Genomic DNA, 26,791 nt, shown 5'->3' on the forward strand with positions numbered 1-26,791 from the left:
CACACCAAGTGCCTGAACATAACGACATCACCATGACTGTGGCCTGCCTATTAACGGAGGGAGAGGTTTGTTGTGAGGGTGAGGGGGGGAGGGGGGTGGTCAGAGAGTGGTGTTGTGGGGGGGGGCATGGAGTTTCAGATGGGAATCCCAAAAGTCTGATTTCCCCATTCAGTTCTTTCCGCCTTCACAGGCCACCTACCCAGGAATAGGCCTCTTTGATATGGCCTCCAGTGAGGGTTCGGGTGCAGGCTGCAGGAGTAGGTAGGTCCCTGGAGAATGTCTGACATTCCTGGGGAATGTCTGACTTCTGACCATGAGAGGTCTTTATATAGGGTGTGCGGGGAATAGAACAAAGAAAATCACAGCACAGCAACAGGCCCTTCGGCCCTCCAAGCCTGTGCCAACCATGCTGCCCGACTGAACTAATACCCCCTACCCTTCCGGGGACCATATCCCTCTATTCCCATCCTATTCATGTGCTTGTCCAGACACCCCTGAAAACTCACTATCGTATCTGCTTCCACTACCTCCCCTGGCAGCGAGTTCCAGGCACCCACCACCCTCTGTGTAAAAAACTTGCCTCGTACATCTCCTTTAAACCTTGCCCCTCACACCTTAAACCTATGCCCCCTAGTAACTGACTCTTCCACCCTGGGAAAAGGCTTCTGACTATCCATCTGTCCATGTCCCTCATAATCTTGTGGACTTCATATGAAGACTAGGGTTGATGTGGGACAGATGTTTGTAGGTCCACCAGGGGTGGGGGGGAGGGGAGGGGGGTGGGGGGGGAGCTCTCCTGCTCCTCTTGACCCACAAGCAGTGCTGAAAAGACATTTTCCTCACAGCTATCCTCACCTCCCTTCAGTTGCCGAGATTCCCGTGACCTGGAAAACTGCTGTTAAACCTCCAGGGCACTTTAATTCATGTATTTAAATAACCAACCCGCCTCCTGGGTGTGGTGCTAGTCCCCCTGTCACTAAGGGTCAATTTAACATGGCCAATCAACCTAACCAGCACGTTTTTCGGACTGTGGGAGGAAACTGGAGCACCCAGAGGAAACCCACACAGACATGGGGAGAACGTGCAAACTCCACATAGACAATGACCCAAGCCGGGAATTGAACCCGGGTCCCTGGCGCTGTGAGGCTGCAGTGCTAACCACTGTGCCAGCTTGCCGCCTCTGTGCAGACTCCCGAGAGACCACAGCTAGAAGGAGGCCATTCGGCCCATCGAATCTGCACCGACAACAATCCCACCCAGGCCCTATCCCCGTAACCCCACGTATTTACCCCGATAATCCCTCTAACCTACGCATCCCAGGACACTATAAAAGCCATCACAGACATAAGGGCGCCAAAACATTGCCCCACACGTGCCGGGCAATGAGAGGGTTGGCTAGTTTCCCACAGCCTCGCCTTGAACAAACACACCAAGTGCCTGAACATAACGACATCACCATGACTGTGGCCTGCCTATTAACGGAGGGAGAGGTTTGTTGTGGGGGTGAGGGGGGGAGGGGGGTGGTCGGAGAGTGGTGTTGTGGGGGGGGGCATGGAGTTTCAGATTGCAACTCCCACATTAAGCTACCCAAATATTGCTACAAATGTTATTTCCATTATAACTCAATGTCAATATATCAGCAAGCGGCAAGGAATAGGGGCTGGGTGGGATTGTGGTCAATGCGGACCCAATGGGCCAAATGGCCCCCTTCTCGACAGTAGGGTTTCTATGATTCTATCAGTTACTTGGTTCCATTAATTGCCTTATGGGCGGCCTGGTGGCACAGCGGTCAGCACTGCTGCCTCACAGCGCCAGGGACCCGGGTTTGATTCCCGGCTTGGGTCACTGCCTGTGCGGAGTCTGCATGTGCTCCCCGTGTTTGCGTGGGTTTCCTCCGGGTGCTCCAGTTTCCTCCCACAGTCCAAAAAACGTGCTGGTTAGGTGCATTGGCCATGCGAAATTCTCCCTCAGTGTAACCCGAACAGGCGCCAGAGTGTGGCAACTCGGGGATTTTCACAGTAACTTCATTGCGGTGTTAATGTAAGCCGACTTCTAACACTAATAAAGGAACTGAAACTTAATTAAAGGCAGGTAACGGTTATTGGCTCAATCTCCAAAAGAAGATAAATTAGCACAGCTGTTAAGGGGGGAACCATATGGGGTTTGCGGCTTTGCTGAACTGTGTGTAGAATAAACTTGCTGAAGGTAAAAGATAAGCTGCTCCGTTCTTCCCCCATCAAATGCTAGCACTGGTATGAACGTTGGCACTTACCTTGGCCACCACAATAATATCAGCAAATTGGGTTCTCATCTCCAGATGTGCGTCCTCTGTAAACGACGCGTCTCCTGTCCTCTCCAGCAGCTCCTTGGCTTTCTCTATAAGGCGATTGAGTACAACCGAGTGCTTCTCGATATCGGCCAGAAGACTCTGGTGCCGCTCCAGCTGCGAGAGCTTGTCCTTCAGGTCGGTCTGCTGTTCCAGGCCCTGGCTCATTTCCTGCTCCGTGGACTCCATCCACTGCTGGAGCTGCCTCGCACTCTCCAGGTAACTATTCCACTGCGCCAGCACCCACTCCAACTGGCTGAAAGGCAACAGAGCAACAGAAGGTAGGGTTACAGGAGAAACACCGATCAGGGAAAGCAACACAGGGGCCCAATTTTAACCCCGGGTAAGTGGGTGGGTTTTGAGTGAATTAAAATCTTGCCCACCATCAGAGGGCAAGAAACCAAGGACTCCTGTCCAAACTAGGGAAGGACTAAAGGGATTGGCCCAAGAGTATGTTGATGTACTCTGTACAGAGAGGATCACATAACGTGCCATTTACCCGCATATTGTTTCCCTCTCCTTGTATTACCCCACGGGGTTAAAGCATCACGTAATGCATTGGGCAGCCAAATGAGCTTGATCCTGGATTAGCAACGTGAGAGGTTGTGAGTTCAAATCTGGCCAGGCCAAGCTGGAAACTGGGGGGTGATAAATCTGGTCAGTTTCAGAGCAACTTTGAAACTATTGACCATAAGATATAGGAGCAGGATTAGGCCATTCGGCCCATCGAGTCTGCTCCGCCATTCAATCTTGGCTGATATGTTTCTCGATCCCATTCTCCTGCCTTTTTCCCTGTAATATAGAATCATAGAATCCCTGCAGCGCAGATGGAGGCCATTTGGCCCATCGAGTCTGCACTAGACTGGGCCTGCTGAACTGTAGCCCCAGGCAGGGACGAGTGTGTGTACACCACAGGACTTTGCATTCTGTAGATAAACAATGTCCCTTCCCAGTCGGGCCTCTTGAGTCATCACAGTCGGGAAACAGATTCTTTAGTCTTTCACCTTTCACCTGAATAAAACCTGCTCCTGTTCTTTAAGGCTAAAATTGAGCCCACATTTATAGAAAATGAACCATTGATTGCAAACTCCACTGATAAATTTATCAAATAAGCGGCAAAATTAACTGTTACTTTGCGCCAGGAAGAATTTGAAAGGTGGGTTGGAGCACTGGGGACCGTGACCATGGTTACCTGAGAAGCAGGCCGTACCTGTGACAGTTCACCGAGTTTGTGACAACCTCGGCCCAGGCATCCCTCAGAGCCTGAAGCTGGCTGCGAATTGCCTTCGCCGCATCCTGGTTACTGCTCTTCAGGGACTGCTCTCCTTTACCGATCGTCATGTTCAGCTTCACCTCTCCTTCGCCCTTCATCAGCAGAATCTCCTGCAGCAGACAACACAGCAAGTTCAAGGCAGAACGCCATCCCAAAGATGTGTGGGTTAGGTTGATTGGCCATGCTAAATTGACCTGAGTGTCCGGGGGACTAGCAGAGGGTTACGGGAATAGGGTCTGCGTGGGATTATGGCTGGGGCAGACTCGATGGGCCGAATGGCCTCCTTCTACACTGTCAGGATTCTATGATGTGGAGATGCCGGTGTTGGACTGGGGTAAACACAGTAAGAAGTTTAACAACACCAGGTTAAAGTCCAACGGGTTTATTTGGTAGCAAAAGCCACACAAGCTTTCGGAGCCTCAAGCCCCTTCTTCAGGTGAGTGGGAATTCTGTTCACAAACAGGGCATATAAAGACACAAACTCAATTATTCATGCAAATTGATTTTCTGTCTTTATATGCCCTGTCTGTGAACAGAATTCCCACTCACCTGAAGAAGGAGCTTGAGGCTCTGAAAGCTTGTGTGGCTTTTGCTACCAAATAAACCTGTTGGACTTTAACCTGGTGTTGTTAAACTTCTTACCGAGGATTCTATGACACAGGACAACTAGTCACTGCAAGAGAGTGTGCAACACCGTTCTGTTAAATCTCCCATCAGGAGTGACGGGAAGTCCCACAAACGTTACATTTAGAATCCCTACTTCCCAGCTTGGGTCACTGTCTGTGTGGAGTCTGCATGTTCTCCCCATGTTTCCTCCGGGTGCTCCCGATTCCTCCCACAGTTGGAAGATGCGCAGGTTAGGTGCATTGGCCATGCTAAATTGCCCCTTAGTGTCCCCGGGATGTGTAGGTTAGAGGGATTAGCAGGGTAATATGCGGGGTTACGGGGATAGGGCCTGGGTGGGATTGCTGTCAGTGTAGACTCGATGGGCCGAATGGCCTCCTTCTGCACAGTGGGGATTGTATACAATGAGAATGGAAGATGCTGGAAATGCTCAGCGGGTCTGGCAGCATCAGTGGGGAGAGAGAGACAGAGTTAACGTCTCAAGTCTGTGACCTTTCATCAGAATAATTCAAAGGGAAAGGTTAAGAATCTGGAAACGTTAACTCTGTCTCTCTCTCTCCACAGATGCTGCCAGACCTGCTGAACATTTCCAGCATTTTTATTTCAGATTTCCTTCAGCTGCAGTATTTTGCCTTTGTGTTATTTTCCAGGCCCGGCTGTAGTTTAAGCTATTTAAGTAAAATGTCTCATCACAACTTTACATTATAGAGTGGCGTAGTGGGTATTGTCACTAGATTAGTAATCCAGAGACCCAGGGAAATACTCGGGTGACCTCGGGTTCGAATCCCACCACGGCAGATGTTGAAATTTGAATTCAATAAAAATCTGAAATTAAGAATCTACTGATGACCATGAAACCATTGTGGATTGTTGCAAAAACCCATCCTGTTCACTAATGTCCTTTGGGGAAAGAAATCTGTCATTCTTATGGGGTCTGTCCTACATGTGACTCCAGAGCCACAGCAATGTGGTTGACTCTTAAATGTCCTTAGGAATGGATAATAAAAGCTGGCCCGGCCAGCGACACCCACATGCCATGAACGAATAAAAAAAGTCTTATAGTTTCAAACTTAATTTTGTAGTGTTAAGGAATTCACAAACCAGAGAATTCATGGCATTTCATGGCAGAAGGGAGGCCATTCGGCCCATTGTGTGGGCACTGCCAGTTGGAAAAGTTCCAATCATATTCACTCTCCAAATACCCCTGTTGAATGTATTGGACTGGATCTTGCTGGAGAGGGGCATCTCGCGAAGCATGCCGTGAGATGTTCTCCCACGCCATTCAGCTCACCGAAGTTTATTCCCTTATCCAACAAAACTCCAGGAATGAGGAGGAAAAGGAAGAACAGTGGGGAAAGGAGGGTGAATTCAGGTCAAGACAGGAGACAGAAAGAAAAAGTAAGATCAAATTTCAGGGCAGGAGACAAGTGGTTCTGAGCCGTGTTCTTGAACCATTGCAGCCCATGCGCTGTAGATCCACCCACAGCGCTGTTAGGAAGGGAGTTCACAGGTTTTGACCCAATGATGGTGAAGGAATAGCAAGTAGTATGCTTCCAAGTCTGGAAGGTGAGTAGAAGGGAAAGGATGTATCACAGCTTGGTCTGGCTCCTGGTCTGACCAAGAGCACAAGAAACTACAACGGGTAGTGAATGTAGCCCAATCCATCACGCAAACCAGCCTCCCATCCATTGACTCTGTCTACGCTTCCCGCTGCCTCGGAAAAGCAGCCGGCATAACTAAGGCCCCCACACACCCCGGACATTCTCTCTTCCACCTTCTTCTGACAGGAAAAAGATACAAAAGTCTGAGATCACGTATCAATCGACTCAAGAGCAGCTTCTTCCCTGCTGACATCAGACTTTTAAATGGACCTACTTTATATTAAGTTGACCTTTCTCTACACCCTAGCTATGACTGTAACACTACATTCTGCACTCTCTCCTTTCCTTCTCTATGAACGGTATGCTTTGTCTGTATAGCGCGCAAGAAACAATACTTTTCACTGTATTCGAATTCATGTGACAATAATAAATCAAATCAAAAAACTAGTGGCGATCCCATGTGACTGCTGCCCTTGATGGTAGAGGTCACAGATTTGGAAGATGTTGTAGATGGTACATCTACGTGCATGAGTCTTAACTTCTCTTTGAAGGGGCCTAACAAGACTCCACGTGGGGATGGTTGGAATGTGATCTCAGACTTTTGTATCTTTTTCTCGATTGAAGAAGGTGTGTGTCCGGGGTGTGTGGGGTCCTTGATTACGCTGGCTGTTTTTCCGAGGCAGCGGGGAGTGTAGACGGAGTCAATGGACCACCACTTTAGCTGGGCAATGAGGAACGGACAACAAATGTGAGCCTTGCCAGCAATGCCCGCATCTTGTGACAGAACTTTTAAAAATCTACATATTGGCAGGCGAAGCAACAAGGGGACAGGGGAGCTAAAGGGACAGTCGGGGGTGTGTTGGTACTTCCAGTGTTCTGTCCAGATCTGTCTAAGAATGCTCCAGTTCTGAACAACAGTGTGATTAAACTGTCGGCGTGTATCTATCTATACCACACCTGGATCTGAAGCAGCTGGTTCTCCAGCGCAGCCTTGCTGCCCACTGTGCTGTCGATGGTGCTGAGCTTACTCTGGACGCCCCTCAGCCAGGACCAGGTGCTCTGCAGGGTCTCCTCGAAGGCCTGGTGCTCCTGCAGGCCCAGCTGACCGGCTCGCAGCCTCTCCTTGGCCGCCTTGGCCAGTTGCTGGTGTCGGGACAGTAGCTGGGAGGCCGGGCGGCCGGCCCTGCCATCTCCGCAGCCCAGCTCGCTCAGTGTCTGCGCCTGCTGGCACAGGCTGTCGAAAGCATCCCTGGGGGGGGGGTGAGAGACACAAAGTGGCATCAGAAACACGTCAAGCTGCGTTTGTGTAGCGCCTTTAATGTTGGGATACATCCCTCAGCACAGCACAGTTCAGAGGGTAATAGTACGACCCTGCAGCAGTCTGTTAGGTAAATGTACAGGTTACAACGATAACTTATCTCCAAATTAATGTCTCCAACACCCAACAGCAGCCATCCCATCCCTCCCCCCATTCCAACCCCGTCCCCACGAACACCCCCCCTCATTCCCCCCACCCACATCATCACCCCCACCTACATCAACACCCCTATCCACCCCATCACCCCCACCCCATTCCACCCCACATCATTCCCCACTCCCCATCACCCCCACTCCCCATCACCCCCACTCCCCATCACCCCCACCTCATTCCCCCTCTCCATCACCCCCACTCCCCATCACCCCCACTCCCCATCACCCCCACCCCATAAACTGCCCCCCCTTGCTCCAACATCAGCCCCCTCCCCAGCATCAATCCGATGCGCAGGCAGAAGATGGTTCTCAGCGAGTTTCCCCTTCTCGGTGCTGAGTCGCTCAATGAAGGACTTATTCCCCCTTTCCCAGCCCCAGGGGCCCTCACGTTTCAGACTCCTCACGTGGCGACTGCCCCACCCGCTCGCTGCAGGTTGAATGCCAGCCGTGGCAGGATGAGGGCCTACTGCTGACGTAAGAGCCTCCATTGACAATGGGCTGGGAAGGCCACCCAGTGGCCGACAAGCCCCGGACTTGGTCTGGGGCAGGGACGCAGCAGGGTCCACCCAACCTCCATTACCCCCTCTCCTACTTCCAAACCTGCCTCGGGGACAGGCGCTGTGTCTGTTAGACAATGTTAAGCAAAGAAAGCATCACTGCATCTCTTCACCCTTGAAGCTAATTGAGTTGTCTACCTCTGCCCTTGGATCTCCTCGTAGAAATCCTCCATCTTCTCCATCTCCACTTGCATTGCCGGAACGTTCTTGTGGTTCCCGCCGACAGACTGGGCGGCCATCCTTTCCTCGGCCTGCTGCAGCCAGAGGCTGAGCTTGGCATGGCGGCTCTCAAAGCTGTGACAAATGGATGCTTTCAGTCATTGGGACACATGGCAATGAGCAGGATGTGGAACAAAGCGGACGGCACACGCGCGCAGGGAATATCGACACAGATTCATAGAGTCATACAGTGCAGTAGGAGGCCATTCGGCCCATCGAGTGTGCACTGACCACAATCCCACCCAGGCCCTATCCCCGTAACCCCATGCATTTACCCCAGCTAGTCCCCCTGACACTAAGGGGTCATTTAGCATGGCCAATCCATCTAACCCACACATCTTTGGACTGTGGGAAGAAACCGGAGCACCCGGAGGAAACCCACGCAGACACGGGGAGAATGTGCAGACTCCACACAGACAGTGACCCAAGCTGGGAATCGAACCCGGGTCCCTGGCGCTGTGAGACAGCAGTGCTAACCACTGTGCCACCGTGCTGCCCCTGTGTCTTCTGTGGAGTCACTCAAAATGCCTAACTCGCTGACACACTGACGCAGATTCCCGACAGGTGGACATCGGGCGGGGCTAATTCCAAAAGCTATTCCCCATGGCCCTCTGAACCACAGTCCAAAGATGTGTGGGTTAGGTGGATTGGCCATGCTAAATTCCCCTTTAGTGTCAGGAGGACTAGCTAAGTTAAAGTTTATTTTATTAGTCACAAGTAAGGCTTACATTAACACCACAATGAAGTTACTGTGAAATTTCCCTAGTCGCCACATTCCTAGGTTAACTGCATGGAGGTTATGGGGATGGGGCCTGGGTGGGATTGTGGTCGGTGCAGACTCGATGGGCCGAATGGCCTCCTTCTGTGCTGTAGGATTCTATGATCTTTACAGTGTGGGAGGAAACCGGAGCACCCGGAGGAAACCCATGCAGACACGGGGAGAATGTGCAAACTCCACACAGTCGGTCACCCGTGGCCGGGGATTGAACCCGGGTCCCTGGAGTTGTGAGGCAGCACTGCTAACCACTGTGCCACCGGGCCGCCAGCTAATTTGTTTTCAGGGGTCGATTGGGGGATAAATAGCTGTCAGGGCAAAGTGGAGAACAATCCTGCCCTTACTCCAATGGCATCATGGGATCTTTTACACCACCTGAGAGGCCAGACAGGCCGTCGGCTTGGCAACCCACCTAGAAAATGGCACCTCCGACAGTGCAGCACTCCCTCAGCACCGGACTGGAGGGATGGCCTAGATTCTGGGCTCTGGACCGTGGCTTCACACCACATCCTTCTGACTCAGAGACGAGAGAGTGTCGAGGTGGCCCTTACAGCTGACATTTCAGTGATCTACCTGCCCTGAATCCTCCGGGATGTTGGGTGCTTCACACTTACCTGGTCAACTCCTCTGCGTATTCTGTCAGGGTCTTGCGGTTCTGTTGGCACTGACTCAGGAAGCTCTGCCACTCCTGCTGACTGCTCGCCAGCAGCTGTTGGACCTGGGCGGCGCTGGGTTTGGGTAAATGTGGCACCAGTCTCTCTCCTTCAGCCACAGCCGTCTCCAGCTTCTCCTGGCCCACAGCCGTCTTGCTCAGAATCTCCTGTGGGAGAGAAAGAAAAATAATGAGATCAAAAGTCTATAAAATTACGAGAGGCATAGGTAGGGTTGACAGTCAGAATCTCTTTCCCAGAGTTGAAATGTCTGATACAAAGGGGCATGCACTTAAAGTGAGAGGGGTGTGACATTAGTGTACCTTTAAAAATATTTTTTTGATCTTCCAGCCTCCGCTGATGTCACCGTTGCCGAGTTGGCTGGAGAAGTCCTTTTATTGCTCCTTAAGTGGCTTAAATGGGGTTTGTTTATTTTTATTTGGGATCTTTTATGACCCTGCATTGTTAGGAGGAAGACTGGTGGCAGGTCATGGGTCTTGGACAGTTTCTTATTCTTCCTAGTGAATTTAAGGTTTCATTTTCTGTTTTGGGGCTGGCAGCAGTTTTAGTTTTAGAAGGGACATCAGGCTGAAAAGTAGTGTTTCTCTCTCTCCCTGGTTTTGGAAATTCTGCTGGCTAGCTGAAAGCAAGGCTTCTTGCCTTCCTGGGGTAGAACAGCTGCTGTTGGTGGTTGGCTTGCCTAGAGTCTCTCTCTCTCCTTGGTGTTCTGGAAAGCTGTTCTGACTTCAAACTGTTCTGGGTTTATCCAGAGGATTGCTAGAAGTTACAAGGCTGAGAAGTCAGGGTTTCAATTCTCCAACCAAAGGACTCAGTTCCAATATCACACGAGCATTAGTCTTTGCTGTGTTAAACCTGTGGAAAGGGTTTTGTTTATGGGATGTTTTGTTTGATTGGAACATTTCAGATACATTTGTTAAGGGTTATACATTATCGTGGTTGTTTTGTTTTCTTTGCAATTGATAAAAGTTATTGTTAATTTTCTTACTATATATGTTAACTATATTCTTAAATAAATTGTATTTGATAAAAGCTCCCTATACTGAGTCCTTTTGACTCAGTATATTGGATCTGGTGCTGGGAAATTGATCCACTGGAGCAAGCTGAGAGGGGTGATTGAAAAGCAGCAGTGCTGGTAAGAGATTAATTGGATTAATTGAATTGTTTATTTATTTAATTAGTCAGCTAGTGTGTGTATTTTTTTGGCCTTTACTTTAACAGCAGTTTTTCAAGTTTAATGTGAAAACTAGAAGTGGGCAGCAAAGGAGTCTGGGAAGGGTTTTTATTTTAACTTTAAAAGTCAGTTACCTGGGAGGTTCCCCCTCATTGATCCACTGGAGCAAGCTGAGAGGGGTGATTGAAAAGCAGCAGTGCTGGTAAGAGATTAATTGGATTAATTGAATTGTTTATTTATTTAATTAGTCAGCTAGTGTGTGTATTTTTTTGGCCTTTACTTTAACAGCAGTTTTTCAAGTTTAATGTGAAAACTAGAAGTGGGCAGCAAAGGAGTCTGGGAAGGGTTTTTATTTTAACTTTAAAAGTCAGTTACCTGGGAGGTTCCCCCTCATTGATCCACTGGAGCAAGCTGAGAGGGGTGATTGAAAAGCAGCAGTGCTGGTAAGAGATTAATTGGATTAATTGAATTGTTTATTTATTTAATTAGTCAGCTAGTGTGTGTATTTTTTTGGCCTTTACTTTAACAGCAGTTTTTCAAGTTTAATGTGAAAACTAGAAGTGGGCAGCAAAGGAGTCTGGGAAGGGTTTTTATTTTAACTTTAAAAGTCAGTTACCTGGGAGGTTCCCCCTCATTGATCCACTGGAGCAAGCTGAGAGGGGTGATTGAAAAGCAGCAGTGCTGGTAAGAGATTAATTGGATTAATTGAATTGTTTATTTATTTAATTAGTCAGCTAGTGTGTGTATTTTTTTGGCCTTTACTTTAACAGCAGTTTTTCAAGTTTAATGTGAAAACTAGAAGTGGGCAGCAAAGGAGTCTGGGAAGGGTTTTTATTTTAACTTTAAAAGTCAATAACCTGGGAGGTTCCCCCTCATTGATCCACTGGAGCAAGCTGAGAGGGGTGATTGAAAAGCAGCAGTGCTGGTAAGAGATTAATTGGATTAATTGAATTGTTTATTTATTTAATTAGTCAGCTAGTGTGTGTATTTTTTTGGCCTTTACTTTAACAGCAGTTTTTCAAGTTTAATGTGAAAACTAGAAGTGGGCAGCAAAGGAGTCTGGGAAGGGTTTTTATTTTAACTTTAAAAGTCAGTTACCTGGGAGGTTCCCCCTCATTGATCCACTGGAGCAAGCTGAGAGGGGTGATTGAAAAGCAGCAGTGCTGGTAAGAGATTAATTGGATTAATTGAATTGTTTATTTATTTAATTAGTCAGCTAGTGTGTGTATTTTTTTGGCCTTTACTTTAACAGCAGTTTTTCAAGTTTAATGTGAAAACTAGAAGTGGGCAGCAAAGGAGTCTGGGAAGGGTTTTTATTTTAACTTTAAAAGTCAGTTACCTGGGAGGTTCCCCCTCATTGATCCACTGGAGCAAGCTGAGAGGGGTGATTGAAAAGCAGCAGTGCTGGTAAGAGATTAATTGGATTAATTGAATTGTTTATTTATTTAATTAGTCAGCTAGTGTGTGTATTTTTTTGGCCTTTACTTTAACAGCAGTTTTTCAAGTTTAATGTGAAAACTAGAAGTGGGCAGCAAAGGAGTCTGGGAAGGGTTTTTATTTTAACTTTAAAAGTCAGTTACCTGGGAGGTTCCCCCTCATTGATCCACTGGAGCAAGCTGAGAGGGGTGATTGAAAAGCAGCAGTGCTGGTAAGAGATTAATTGGATTAATTGAATTGTTTATTTATTTAATTAGTCAGCTAGTGTGTGTATTTTTTTGGCCTTTACTTTAACAGCAGTTTTTCAAGTTTATTGTGAAAACTAGAAGTGGGCAGCAAAGGAGTCTGGGAAGGGTTTTTATTTTAACTTTAAAAGTCAGTTACCTGGGAGGTTCCCCCTCATTGATCCACTGGAGCAAGCTGAGAGGGGTGATTGAAAAGCAGCAGTGCTGGTAAGAGATTAATTGGATTAATTGAATTGTTTATTTATTTAATTAGTCAGCTAGTGTGTGTATTTTTTTGGCCTTTACTTTAACAGCAGTTTTTCAAGTTTAATGTGAAAACTAGAAGTGGGCAGCAAAGGAGTCTGGGAAGGGTTTTTATTTTAACTTTAAAAGTCAGTTACCTGGGAGGTTCCCCCTCATTGATCCACTGGAGCAAGCTGAGAGGGGTGATTGAAAAGCAGCAGTGCTGGTAAGAGATTAATTGGATTAATTGAATTGTTTATTTATTTAATTAGTCAGCTAGTGTGTGTATTTTTTTGGCCTTTACTTTAACAGCAGTTTTTCAAGTTTAATGTGAAAACTAGAAGTGGGCAGCAAAGGAGTCTGGGAAGGGTTTTTATTTTAACTTTAAAAGTCAGTTACCTGGGAGGTTCCCCCTCATTGATCCACTGGAGCAAGCTGAGAGGGGTGATTGAAAAGCAGCAGTGCTGGTAAGAGATTAATTGGATTAATTGAATTGTTTATTTATTTAATTAGTCAGCTAGTGTGTGTATTTTTTTGGCCTTTACTTTAACAGCAGTTTTTCAAGTTTAATGTGAAAACTAGAAGTGGGCAGCAAAGGAGTCTGGGAAGGGTTTTTATTTTAACTTTAAAAGTCAGTTACCTGGGTGGTTCCCCCTCAGTAGTAGTTTTTTTTTTCTCTCGGGCCCCTAGCCCTATAAATTGGTGCAGAGGAGATACCCGATCCTCTACACTGGTAGAGGATCCCACCCTTCCATCCTCCTCTAACCTAATTATAAGTGTGGGGAAGTTTTTTGTTTTCTTTTTTTCTTGCTGGTAATGGCTTCAGGGATGGCAGTTCAGGCAGTATGCTGCATCTCCTGTGGGATGTATGTGGTGAGGAAATCCAGTAGTGTTTCAGGAGATTTTAGTTGTAAGAAGTGCATTAGATTGCAGCTTCTGGAGGAGCGTGTAAAGGAGCTGGAGGGGGAGGTAGAGGAACTCCGCATAATTCGGGAGGCGGAGGTGGAAGTTGATAGGAGTTATAGAGAAATAGTAACTCCTAGAAATGAGGCTTGGGTCAATGCCAGGAGGAGGGGTAAGAAGCAATCGGGAAGACAATCCCCTGGGGCGGTTCCCCTCCATAATAGGTTTTCGGTGCTGGAGGCTACAGTTGAGGAGGAATCAACTGAGCATAGAGAGCAGATCTCTGGGGGTGAGCCGAGTGAGAAAGCTCAGGTGGTTAGGGGCTGTAAAAGACTGGGCCTTGTGATTGGGGACTCCACAATTAAGGGGACAGATAGGAGGGTCGGAACTAAAGGTAGGGACTCAGGGTTGGTGTGTTGCCTACCAGGGGCTGGGGTCCGGGATGTGTCTGACAGGGTATTCAGGACTCTTAGGGGGGAGGGAGATAAACCACAAGTTATTGTACATGTGGGGACACACGACATAGGGAGGATAGGGGAAGGGGATATTAGGCAGGGATTTATGGAGTTGGGGTGGAAACTAAAGGCCAAGACTGACAGAGTGGTTATCTCTGGACTCTTGCCTGTACCACGGGATAGTTTAGAGAGGAATAGGGAGAGGGAAGGTTTGAATTCATGGCTGAGGGGATGGTGCAGGAGGGAGGGGTTCAGGTACTTAAGCAATTGGGGCTCGTACTGGGGAAGGTGTGACCTCTATGAGAAGGATGGTCTACACCTTAATCAGAAGGGGACCAATATCCTGGGGGGTAAATTTGCTAAGGCCATGCAGGGAGGTTTAAACTGATTCGGGGGGGGGAGGGATCCTGAGTAGTGGGGCTGAAAGTGAGGGATGCATGGATGGGGACTGCAATGCACGGCATTGCAGAGGTGGGGTGGAGCAGGGTTTGAAATGTGTATACTTCAATGCCAGGAGTATTCGCAATAAAGTGGGTGAACTTGCAGCGTGGATCAGTACCTGGGACTTCGATGTTGTGGCTATTTCAGAGACATGGATAGAGCAGGGGCAGGAATGGATGCTGCAGGTCCCGGGGTTCAAATGTTTTAGTCGAAGTAGGGAAGGAGGTAGAAGAGGGGGAGGGGTAGCATTATTGGTCAGAGATTGTATCACAGTGTCAGAGAGGAGGTTTGATGAGGACTTATCTGTTGAGGTAGTATGGGCGGAGATTAGAAATAGGAGAGGAGAGGTCACCCTGTTGGGAGTCTTTTATAGACCTCCTAAAAGTTCTAGAGAGGTTGAGGAAAGGATTGCGGAGTCAATCCTGCTTAGGAGTGAAAGTAATCGGGCAATTGTTATGGGGGATTTTAACTTGACTAATATTGACTGGAATTGTTATAGCTCTAGCTCGTTAGAGGGGTCAGTTTTTGTTCAAAGCGTGCAGGAAGGTTTTTTGACTCAGTATGTAGACAGGCCAACTAGAGGTGAGGCTATATTGGATCTGGTGCTGGGAAATGAGCCAGACCAGGTGCTAGACTTGGAAGTTGGTGTGCATTTTTGGTGATAGTGACCACAATTCGGTTACGTTCACCTTAGTGATGGAAAGGGATAGGCATGAACCTCGGGCCAGTGGTTTTAGCTGGGGGAAGGGTAATTATGAGGCTATTAGGAGAGAATTAGGAAACATAGGTTGGACTAGGAGATTACAGGGACTGGGAACGTCCGACATGTGGAGTTTTTTCAAGGAGCAGCTACTGCGAGTCTGTGATAGGTATGTCCCTGTCAGGCAAGGAGGAATTGGTAGGGCTAGGGAACCGTGGTGCACCAAAAAAGTTTCTTTGTTGGTTAAAAAGAAAAAGGAGGCTTATGTTCGGATGAGACGTGAGCACTCGGGTAGTGCACTAGAAAGCTTTAGATTGGCTAAGAGGGAGTTGAAGAGCGAGCTTAGAAGGGCTAAAAGGGGACATGAGAAGACTTTGGCGGATAGGGTTAAAGAGAATCCTAAGGCGTTCTATAGGTATGTCAAGAACAGAAGGTTGGTTAGGGCAAGTTTAGGGCCAGTTATAGATGGCAGAGGGAAGTTATGTGTGGAACCGGAGGAGATTGGTGAAGCATTGAACCAATATTTCTCTTCGGTGTTCACGCAAGGGGACATGAATATAGCTGAGGAGGACACTGGGTTGCAAGGGAGTAGAATAGACAGTATTACAGTTGATAAGGAGGATGTGCAGGATATTCTGGAGGGTCTGAAAATAGATAAATCCCCTGGTCCGGATGGGATTTATCCAAGGATTCTCTGGGAGGCAAGAGAAGTGATTGCAGAGCCTCTGGCTCTGATCTTCAGGTCGTCGTTGGCCTCTGGTATAGTACCAGAAGATTGGAGGTTAGCGAATGTTGTCCCATTGTTTAAGAAGGGGAACAGAGACTTCCCCGGGAATTATAGACCGGTGAGTCTCACTTCTGTTGTCGGCAAGATGTTGGAAAAAATTATAAGGGATAGGATTTATAGTTATTTGGAGAGTAATGAATTGATAGGTGATAGTCAGCATGGTTTTGTGGCAGGTAGGTCGTGCCTTACTAACCTTATTGAGTTTTTTGAGAAAGTGACCAAGGAGGTGGATGGGGGCAAGGCAGTGGACGTGGTATATATGGATTTTAGTAAGGCGTTTGATAAGGTTCACCATGGTAGGCTTCTGCAGAAAATGCAGATGTATGGGATTGGGGGTGATCTAGGAAATTGGATCAGGAATTGGCTAGCGGATAGGAAACAGAGGGTGGTGGTTGATAGTAAATATTCATCATGGAGTGCGGTTACAAGTGGTGTACCTCAGGGATCTGTTTTGGGGCCACTGCTGTTTGTAATATTTATTAATGATCTGGATGAGGGTATAGTTGGGTGGATTAGCAAATTTGCTGATGACACCAAAGTCGGTGGTGTGGTAGACAGTGAGGAAGGGTGTCGTAGTTTGCAGGAAGACTTAGACAGGTTGCAAAGTTGGGCCGAGAGGTGGCGGATGGAGTTTAATGCGGAGAAGTGTGAGGTAATTCACTTTGGTAGGAATAACAGATGTGTTGAGTATAGGGCTAACGGGAGGACTTTGAATAGTGTGGAGGAGCAGAGGGATCTAGGTGTATGTGTGCATAGATCCCTGAAAGTTGGGAATCAAGTAGATAAGGTTGTTAAGAAGGCATATGGTGTCTTGGCGTTTATTGGTAGGGGGATTGAATTTAGGAGTCGTAGCGTTATGTTGCAACTGTACACAACTCTGGTGCGGCCGCACTTGGAGTACTGTGTGCAGTTCTGGTCCCCACATTACAGGAAGGATGTGGAGGCTTTGGAGAGGGTGCAGAGGAGGTTTACCAGGATGTTGCCTGGTATGGAGGGGAGATCCTATGAGGAGAGGCTGAGGGATTTGGGATTGTTTTCGCTGGAAAGGCGGCGGCTAAGAGGGGATCTTATTGAAACATATAAGATGATTAGAGGTTTAGATAGGGTGGATAGTGATAGCCTTTTTCCTCTGATGGAGAAATCCAGCACGAGGGGGCATGGCTTTAAATTGAGGGGGGGTAGTTATAGAACCGATGTCAGGGGTAGGTTCTTTACCCAGAGGGTGGTGAGGGATTGGAATGCCCTGCCAGCATCAGTAGTAAATGCGCCTAGTTTGGGGGCGTTTAAGAGATCCGTAGATAGGTTCATGGACGAAAAGAAATTGGTTTAGGTTGGAGGGTCACAGTTTTTTTTTAACTGGTCGGTGCAACATCGTGGGCCGAAGGGCCTGTTCTGCGCTGTAATGTTCTATGTTCTATGTTCTATGTTCTAGTGGCTCATTTGAATCATACCTAAGTGAAACGTCATGCTTATCCTAGCCGAATTCAAAGTGCAAAACTTAAGATCCAAGCAGACTTCATAAAGCACTTTAGAGTTTCTGACCTGAATTATAACGGGGGAAAACTTCAAAGGAGATGTGAGGGGCAAGTGTTTTACACAAAGGTATCTGGAACTCGCTGCCAGGGGTGGTGGTGGAGGCAGATACGATAGGGGCATTTAAGGGGCTTTTAGATAAGCACATGGTAAATGCAAAGAATAGAGGGATAGGGACCAAGGGCAGGCAGAAGGGAATAGTTTAATTTGGCGTCATACAACAAAGAACAAAGAAAATTACAACACAGAAACAGGCCCTTCGGCCTTCCAAGCCTGCACCGACCATGCTACCCGACTGAACTAAAACCCCCTAATCTTCCGGGGACGATATCCCTCTATTCTCATCCTCTTTATGTATTTGTAAAGACGCTCCTTAAAAGTCACTATCGAATCCGCTTCCAATACCTCGCCCGGCAGCGAGTTCCAGGCACCCACCACTCTCTGTGTAAAAAACTTGCCTTGTACATCTAATGTCCGGCACAGCACTGTGGGCCGAAGGGCCTGTTCCTGTGCTGTACTGTTCTAGGTTCTACGTTAAAACTCGCTCCGCTGAAGCTCGTAAACATGCCCAAAGCCAAAGGGTGATGAGCTGCAAACAGAAAACTCATCACCCACAACACTAAGAATCAATTGGTAAGGACGTTAAAAGGATATACTCACAGATACTAAATAGGTGGCTGAGGATGAGTCAATAAGAATGCAATGGAGTAAGAGTGTGAATGGGCTGTATTTTATGCTGAGGTGTGCCTGCTACCCAAACACTGTGTGTCCCACACACTGCGTCCCCCACACACTGTGCTCCCCCAAACCCCGTGTCCCCCTCGCACTTTGTCCCCTCACCCCATGTCCCCCACACCACATGTCCCCCACACTCTGTTCCCCGCATCCCATGTTCCCCTCGCCCCCATGTTCCCCTCACACTGTGCCCCCTCGCCCCATGTCCCCCTCATACTATGTCCCCCTCGCCCTGTTTCCCCCTCGCCTCTTGTCCCCCTCACACTCTGTCCCCCTCACCCCGTGTCCCCCTCACCCCGTGTCCCCCTCACCCCATGTCCCCCACACTCTGTTCCCCCTCACCCCATGTCCCCCTCACCCCATGTCCCCCTCACCCCATGCCCCCCACACTCTGTCCCCTTACCCTGTGTCTCCCTCGCCCCATGTCCCCCTCACCCCATGTCCCCTCACCCCGTGTCCCTCTCGCCCTGTGTCCCCCACACTCTGTTCCCCCACGCCCCGTGTCCCCCTCACCCCGTGTCCCCCTCACCCCCTGTCCCCCACACTCTGTTCCCCCACGCCCCGTGTCCCTCTCGCCCCGTGTCCCCCACACTCTGTTCCCCCACGCCCCGTGTCCCTCTCGCCCCGTGTCCCCCACACTCTGTTCCCCCACGCCCCGTGTCCCTCTCGCCCCGTGTCCCCCACACTCTGTTCCCCCACGCCCCGTGGCCCTCTCGCCCCGTGTCCCCCACACTCTGTTCCCCCACGCCCCGTGTCCCTCTCGCCCCGTGTCCCCCACACTCTGTTCCCCCACGCCCCGTGTGGTCTGTGGGAGCTGGGAAGGACGCTGCATTCTGTCACACGGCCGCAATGATGACCTCTCTCAGTGTTTGGTTGGCATGGAGTTTCCAACAGTAGAATATGATTCATCCCAGGATGGAGCTGGGAGGTAAACAGTTCCCGGGAGTGGCTCGCACTGGTATCCTGAGCTGAATATACAATTTGTGAAGTTTGTGCTCAGGATTCATGAACAAGTGACACTCACCAGCACACTAATTAATGTATTTTCTCGAAGTCTGCGTTGTGTAAGTACGCCCCCGGTACAGCCAGTGCACCGTAGGGTTCACCCACCTTGAGTTTCTCTACTTTCTCCTCGATGGTGTGTGTATCTCCAGACTGATCACCACAATCCCTCACTGAAGCCTTGGCATCGCACAGCCACTGCTGAAACTCCTGCAAAAGCTCTTCCAAAGGCAAAAGATACCATTCCGTCAATATTCCCGCCCCATATTGCTAATTCAGCCATAATGGCAGACATAACAGTATAAATCACAGCAGGAAAAGAGCACCCAATTCTGCCGCAGGAAAGGTTTCAACAGCAAACAGAGCATCCAGAGTATATTTGCAGAGAGCAATATCAAACACAACTTGGCAGAGTAACAAACAGTAACACAAAGGGAGAATAACACAGACCAAAGAACAAAGAAAATTACAGCACAGGAACAGGTCCTTCGGCCCTCCAAGCCTGCACCGACCATGCTGCCCGACTGAACTAAACCCCCTACCATTCCTGGGACCATATCCCTCCATCCCCATCCAATTCATGTATTTGTCAAAATGCCCCTTAAAACTCACTATCGTATCTGCTTCCACTGCCTCCCCCAGCAGCGCGTTCCAGGCACCCACCACCCTCTGTGTAAAAAAACTTGCCTCGTACATCTCCTTTAAACCTTGCCCCTCGCACCTTAAACCTATGCCCCCAATTAATTGACTCTTCCACCCTGGGAAAAAGCTGGGATTCTCCAACCTCGCCTACAGCTGGGATTCTCCAGTCCCGCTGCAGTGACTGGGGATTTGGCTGAGCGTTACAATTCTCCATTCTCGCCGGCAGCGGCAGCAGGGTGTGAACGGCTGGAGAATTCTGGCCAGAGAGCGGAACACTGAAGGAGAGTAATACTGAGGGAGAGTAACGTTGAGGGAGAGTAACGTTGAGGGAGAGTAACGTTGAGGGAGAGTAACGTTGAGGGAGAGGAACATTGAGGGAGAGGAACAGTGAGGGAGAGGAACATTGAGGGAGTAACACTGAGGGAGAGTGACACTGAGGGAGAGTGTCATTGAAGGAGAGAGACACTGAGGGAGAGAGACACTGAGGGAGAGTGTCATTGAGGGAGAGAGGCACTGAGGAAGAGAGACAATGAGGGAGAGTAACACTGAGGCAGAGTAACAAATAGTAACACAGAGAGTAGCGCTGAGAGAGAGGAACAATGAGAGAAAGTAAAATATGGTAAACAGAGAGTGACACTGAGGAAGAGTAACATTGATGGGAAGTAACATTGCAGGAGAGTAACAGTGAGGGAGAGTAATATTGAGGGAGAGTAACACTGAGGGAGAGTAATATTGAGGGAGAGTAACATTGAGGGAGAGTAACATTGAGGGAGAGTAACACTGAGGGAGAGTAACACTGAGGGAGAGTAATATTGAGGGAGAGTAATATTGAGGGAGAGTAACATTGAGGGAGAGTAACATTGAGGGAGAGTAACCTTGAGGGAGAGTAACCTTGAGGGAGAGTAACCTTGAGGGAGAGTAACCTTGAGGGAGAGTAACCTTGAGGGAGAGTAACCTTGAGGGAGAGTAACCTTGAGGGAGAGTAACATTGAGGGAGAGTAACATTGAGGGAGAGTAACATTGAGGGAGAGTAACATTGAGGGAGAGTAACATTGAGGGAGAGTAACACTGAGGGAAAGAAACATACAGGAACCCAGAGGGAGAGAAATATACAGCAGCACGGGGGAAGAGTTACACTGAGGGAGAGTGGCAGCGAGTGACACCATGGGAGAGTAACAAGGCAGGATGTTGCAGGTTCACATCCCACTGCGGACTTGATGACATAATCTAAACGAGTACTGCAGTGCAGTACTGAGGGGATGCTGCATTATTGGTCTTTGCATGGGGCATTAATGCATGGTCCTGCCTGCGTTCTCAAGTGGATGTAAAAGATCCAAGGAAGGACTCAAAGCAGAATGGGGAGGTGTTCCTGACACCCTGACCAATATCGATCCCTTCCCCAAAATAAGCTAGACATCGAGTGGCACAGTGGCACAGTGGTTAGCACTGCTGCCTCACAGCGCCAGGAACTCAGGTTCGATTCCCGGCTCGGGTCACTGTCGTGTAGAGTTTGCACATTCTCCCCGTGTCTGCGTGGGTTTCCTCCGGGTGCTCCAGTTTCCTCCCACACTCCAAAGATGTGCGGATTAGGTGGATTAGCCGTGCTAAATTGCCCCTTAGTGTCAGGGGGATTAGTGGGAATATGTGAGTTTATGGGAATAGGGTTTGGGGAGGGGGATTGTGGTTAGTGCAGGCTTGATGAGCCGAATGGCCTCCTTCTGCACTGTGAAGATTCTATGATTCTATCTATCTACGAACCTGCTCATTATCACATCACTGTCGGTGGGATCTTGCTGTGTGCAAATTGGCCGCTGTGTTTCTGACGTTAGTAGGAAGTCTCACAACACCAGGTTAAAGTCCAACAGGTTTATTTGGTCGCAAATACCACAAGCTTTTGGAGCGCTGCTCCTTCCTGGAGTCTGCCTTGTGTTTTTGAGGAGAGTTGGTTGACAGTTTCGTACTGTTTAATCATTTCGGTCACTCTGCTCCCCAGTGCCTCCAGTTCCGTCGAGTGATACTTACGGCAGAGGCTACTCTCATATTTCCACTCCATCTGACGAAGGTGCAGCGCTCCGAAAGCTTATGGTATTTGCTACCAAATAAACCTGTTGGACTTTAACCTGGTGTTGTGAGACTTCTTACTGTGTTCACCCCAGTCCAACGCCGGCATCTCCACATCATTTCTGACGTTACACAGTTTAAAAGTATTAATTTTCTGTAACTTTGCACAGCGAGGAACAAACTGGGGAGAATTTTCCCGTTCCCCCTGCCACGGGAATCGGAAGGGGGGAGGGGGCGGATCATGGAAAGGTCCATTGACCTCGGGTGGGATTTTCCTGTTTCGGGGCGAGCGCAGCCGGAAAATCCCACCACTGTTTGAGGAGTTAGAACCAGAGAGCATTATAGCACAGGCGGAGACCATTCAGCCCCTTGTGTTAATGCTAACTCCCTGCTGTAGCAATCTCAAACAAATCACACTGTCCCTATTTCTCTACTGAATGTCGTTTGGGTAGAAACGCAGTAAGTTTGCTGTTAACTGCACAGCGTGGAAAACACTTTCGACAGAACCGTGAGTGACTAAAAGCAATTAATCATGAATGGGACACGACAATCGGTGATCTGATTGGTTCCTGGCTCTGGAACCTGATTGGTTGGCTTTGACCGACGGGAAGAATTGGAATTTGATTGGCCCAGGTTTCACAGTCTGAAATGTCATGTGGGAAACATTTGTAATGTGGATTAGTTCAGCTGCACTTCGAACAGACGGAAAATAAATCGGACCAGGATTGGATGTGTGACAATATGGAATGTCCTATCTGGGAGACTGGTGGGAACAGATTCAATAAGAACTTCCAAATGGGAATTGGATAAATACTGATACTAAAAAACTGCTAGAGCAATGGGAAAAGAGCAGGGAAGAGAAACTGGTAAAACAGCTCTACTAAAGAGCCAGCAGAGGAACAATGGACCAAATGGCCTCCTCTCTGTATGTTGGCCTTCATAAGTCCAAATTTAACTATTAGCCTCACAAGTAGGCTTACATTAACACTGCAATGAAGCGACTGTGAAAATCCCCCAGTCGCCACACTCCGGCGCCTGTTGGGGTACGCTGAGGGAGAATTTAGCATGGCTAATTCACCTAACCAGCACGTCTTTCGGACTGTGGGAGGAAACCGGAGCACCCGGAGAAAACCCACACAGACACGGGGAGAATGTGCAGACTCCGCACAGACAGTGAGCCAAGCTGGAGAATTGAACCTGGGTCCCTGGCGCTGTGAGGCAGCAGTGCTAACCAGTATGTTTCTATTCTCTGTGGTTCTACTCCTTAATGGGAAAGCTAGCTAAATACATGAGGGTGAAAGAGATAGAAGCCACAGACAGGGTGACATAAAGAAAGCACAGACACCAGCAGAGAGCAGATGGGCCAAATGGCCTTTCCCTGTGCTGTACGTTCAATGTAACACGGTTGAGTAGAGAGTTCTCCTCACCATTGAAGTGCTGTTCCAGTGCTTCCTGGAGTCTGCCTTGTGTTTTTGAGGAGAGTTGGTTGACAGTTTCGTACTGTTTAATCATTTCGGTCACTCTGCTCCCCAGTGCCTCCAGTTCCGTCGAGTGATACTTACGGCAGAGGCTGTTGAGGTTCTCTCGGGCAGTGTCAATCCTGCCCTGCTGATTGACCAGCTCCACGTCCAGTTCCTGCAACCAGAAGACAAGACCGTTGAGTAAGGAAGTTGGCGAGACCCTCGAACGGGTGCTGGGCCGACTTCCTCTTCATCCCCCCCCATCCCCGTACCTTCACTTTCCTCAGGTCCTCGGGGTCCCGGCTATTGGAGCAATTAGACAGTGACTCCTTCACTGTGCGTAGCCAGTCACTGAGCTTCTCGATGTAGCTCTCCATCTGACTCTTCTGGCCGCAGAAATCTCTCAGCGTTTCCTTGGCTGCCTCAGACGTCTCCCGGGCCTGTTCCAGCTTCTTCTGTGATTCAGCTTCGATGGCCTGTTGGGGGGTACAGCAGTGACCAGGGGAAATATTCAGCCAAGCACAGGGCAGGGACAAGGGCAGCTACCGCGGGGGAGATTTTGTGCCCCCGTTCGCCATCAGCTGTGACGTTAATGTGCCTTTAAGAAACATACATTACACATGTTTCTCTGCAAGATGTTTCGATCGGTCCCCAGCATTTTGTCGGTGCCATTTTGTCTGCGGCTGGTGTCCTGTATTGTTATTGAAGCAGCATAATTGACATCATGGGTGGAATTTTACCGGCACGTCCGCCCAAGGTTCGTACAATCCCGCCCGAGGCCAACAGAGAATGCCGTTCTCCAAACGTCGCCCGCCCCCGGAATCGAGGTGGGCGTGCCGGTAAAATTCTGGTTCATGTTTGTTTTAATCTGAGCTAATGCAGTGTTGTACTGTTTTAGTGTTCCCCTCGGATTGCAGAGTAGAGCTTGATTGGGATAATTGACAGGTCAGGTCATATGATAGGAGACAGCTATGGTTTCACAGACAATTCCAGCTTAGTTTTTCAGATGCTGCTTTGGAAGCTGCAGAGAGGAGGAAGTACGTTTTCCTGCCTCTGACTGGAAGTTGCTGGAGACTGGGTTTACTTCTCTCTTTTGCTGCCTTGAGGAGATATCCTTCTCTGAAAACTGCTGTTTGGGTTTCTGTCTATAGGTATTAGAATCAAAGAATCATAGAATCCTTACAGTGCAGAAGGAGGCCATTCGGCCCATCGAGTCTGCACTGACAACAATCCCACCCAGGCCATATTCCCGCAACCCCACATATTTAGTCTCCTAATCCCCTGACAGTAAGAGGCAATTTAGCATGGCCAATCCATCTAACCTGCTGATCTTTGGACTTTTAGGGGCAATTTAGCATGGCCAATCCACCTAACCAGGCAGATTTGGACACTAAGTGGCAATTTACCATGGCCAATCCACCTAACCTGCACATCTTTGGACTGTGGGAGGAAACCGCAGCACCCGGAGGAAACCCACGCAGACACGGGGAGAACGTGCAAACTCCACACAGTCAATGACCTGAGACCGGAATTGAACCCGGGTCCCTGGTGCCGTGAGGCAGCAATGCTAACCACTGTGTCGCCCCAATTATCTTCATTGACTTCAGAGCCGCAACAATGTGGTTGACTCTCAATTCCCTCGGACGTCTCGGGATGGGCAATAAATGCTGGCCAGCCGGCGACACCAGTGTCCCATGAATGAATAAAAAGAAAGACCTTTCAGATTCTTTCCCAATAGCTCAATGATTTAATCCAGGGAGCCGCAGGGTTAGGGAAGGTTCAGCGCTGCTGCCCCAGCTCTGTACCTGCACCGAGCAGTGCAGTCTTGCGATTCCTGCCCCTGTAATTCACTGTGGAGCATGAACCAGCGGTGGGGGAGAAACACACGGGAAGCTTCCACTTACCTGCAGCACAGGCGGTGGTTCCTGAGATTTGGATAACTCCGTCAGTTCACGGACTTTAGATTGTAGACTCCTGAGTTTCTCACCTTTGGTTTTGACCTCAGACTGAAAGCCAATAACAGAACAGGGGCGTCAGTTGACTAACGGTCAGACCCAATCAATGGAAAACCTAACGCCGTTTAAGCTGGAGTGTTCTCGATGGAATAGGAAGCAACAAAGGAGAGAGGAATCAAACGACTCGATTTGAAAGGAGTTCTTAAGTTATTTATTAGTGTCACAAGTAGGCTTACATTAACACTGCAATGAAGTTACTGTGAAAATCCCCCAGTCGCCACACTCCGGCGCCTGTTCGGGTACACAGAGGGAGAATTTAGCATGGCCAATGCACCTAACCAGCACGTCTTTCGGACTGTGGGAGAAAACCAGAGCACCCTGAGGAAACCCACGCAAACAAGGGGAGAACCTCGCACAGACAGTGACCCAGGCCGGGAATCGAACCCGGGTCCCTGGTGCTGTGAGGCAGCAGTGCTAACCACTGTGCCACCGTGCCGTGCCTTGAATGCAAGGAAACATGACAAGAGGCTTCTTGAGGCATGGACAGGGTGAGATTCAGCTGAGGTTCCAATCAGAATCAATCCTAACCCACAGAATGAAGGGCAACAATTAAGATTCGTTGGGGAATTTAAACAGGAGTTTTATGGATAAGCAGAAGGTGATTCCAATACCACCAAGAGTCACGGAAGACAACCTGGGAGAGATAATGAGAGAACAGCAAGATTACTGAGAACACACTTCCAATTGTGGCGAGTTCGAACCTTGTGGCTGTAAACATAAGAAAGTCACTAATAAATCCGTTAAAGTGGTCGGGAGAAATATCTTTACCCAGAGAACGGTGAGAACGGGAAAATTATTACCACGTGGAACACTGAAAAGAATATAGTATGAATATATTTAAGGGGGAGCTAGATAACTACATCATGAATGAAGGAGTAGCAGGGGATGCTGGTAGGGTTTGATAATGTAAATTGTGAGGGAGCTTGCAGAGAGCGTGAAGGCTAGCACAGATGTGTTGGGCAGAATGGCCTGTTCCTGCACTGTCAAACTCCAAGTCGCTCCAAAATATCTCCAGCACTGAGGTCTGGAGAAATAGGAAAGGGCAAAAAGGTTCTGCGAGCCATGCCCAGTTTCACATCGGGCAGTAGTGAGGTTGGGCCTGGTGAAACAGGGTGCCGTGGGCACGGGGTGAGGTTCGGAGTGAGAGGCCGGTTAGGCCGACCAGCTTGCTTACGTCGTTGCCACGGCTTTGAGACATTTAACAGCGTTGAAGAAGGTGCCATGACCCGTCTGCGGCTGAATGCCAGGCAGCCCGAGGACATCGCTGAATCAGGAGGTCAGTCCTTACAATAGGAGGACTGGATCTTACAGCCTACATAAGTGGAGGCAATGACCTAGTGGTATTATCACTAGACTATTAACCCAGGAAACTCAGCTAATGTTCGGGGGACCTGGGTTCGAATCCAGCCATGGCAGATGGTGGAATTTGAATTCAATATCTGAAATTAAGAATCTACTGATGACCA

At 48.8% G+C, this 26,791-nt stretch overlaps 2 protein-coding genes across 2 annotated transcripts in view; one reads left to right on the forward strand and one right to left on the reverse strand.

Annotated features, from left to right (window-relative positions):
* The window catches only part of esr1 (estrogen receptor 1), an 887,250-nt gene extending 866,008 nt beyond the window's left edge, over positions 1–21,242 (forward strand). The window contains exon 9 of the mRNA XM_078230313.1: positions 21,227–21,242. The gene's annotated coding sequence lies outside the window, so the exon portion shown is untranslated. The remainder of the gene's footprint in view (positions 1–21,226) is intronic.
* Positions 1–26,791, reverse strand: part of LOC144504750 (nesprin-1-like) — a 603,924-nt gene that overhangs the window by 343,770 nt on the left and 233,363 nt on the right. The window contains exons 43-51 of the mRNA XM_078230493.1: positions 25,215–25,316; positions 23,583–23,786; positions 23,278–23,485; positions 19,256–19,368; positions 9,460–9,665; positions 7,990–8,145; positions 6,782–7,073; positions 3,537–3,709; positions 2,273–2,582 (exon numbers count right to left, since the gene is read on the reverse strand). Coding sequence (XP_078086619.1) covers positions 2,273–2,582; positions 3,537–3,709; positions 6,782–7,073; positions 7,990–8,145; positions 9,460–9,665; positions 19,256–19,368; positions 23,278–23,485; positions 23,583–23,786; positions 25,215–25,316 — 1,764 coding nt within the window. The remainder of the gene's footprint in view (positions 1–2,272; positions 2,583–3,536; positions 3,710–6,781; positions 7,074–7,989; positions 8,146–9,459; positions 9,666–19,255; positions 19,369–23,277; positions 23,486–23,582; positions 23,787–25,214; positions 25,317–26,791) is intronic.

Source organism: Mustelus asterias, chromosome 15 (assembly GCF_964213995.1).
Source record: "Mustelus asterias chromosome 15, sMusAst1.hap1.1, whole genome shotgun sequence".
NCBI classification, from domain to species: domain Eukaryota; kingdom Metazoa; phylum Chordata; class Chondrichthyes; order Carcharhiniformes; family Triakidae; genus Mustelus; species Mustelus asterias.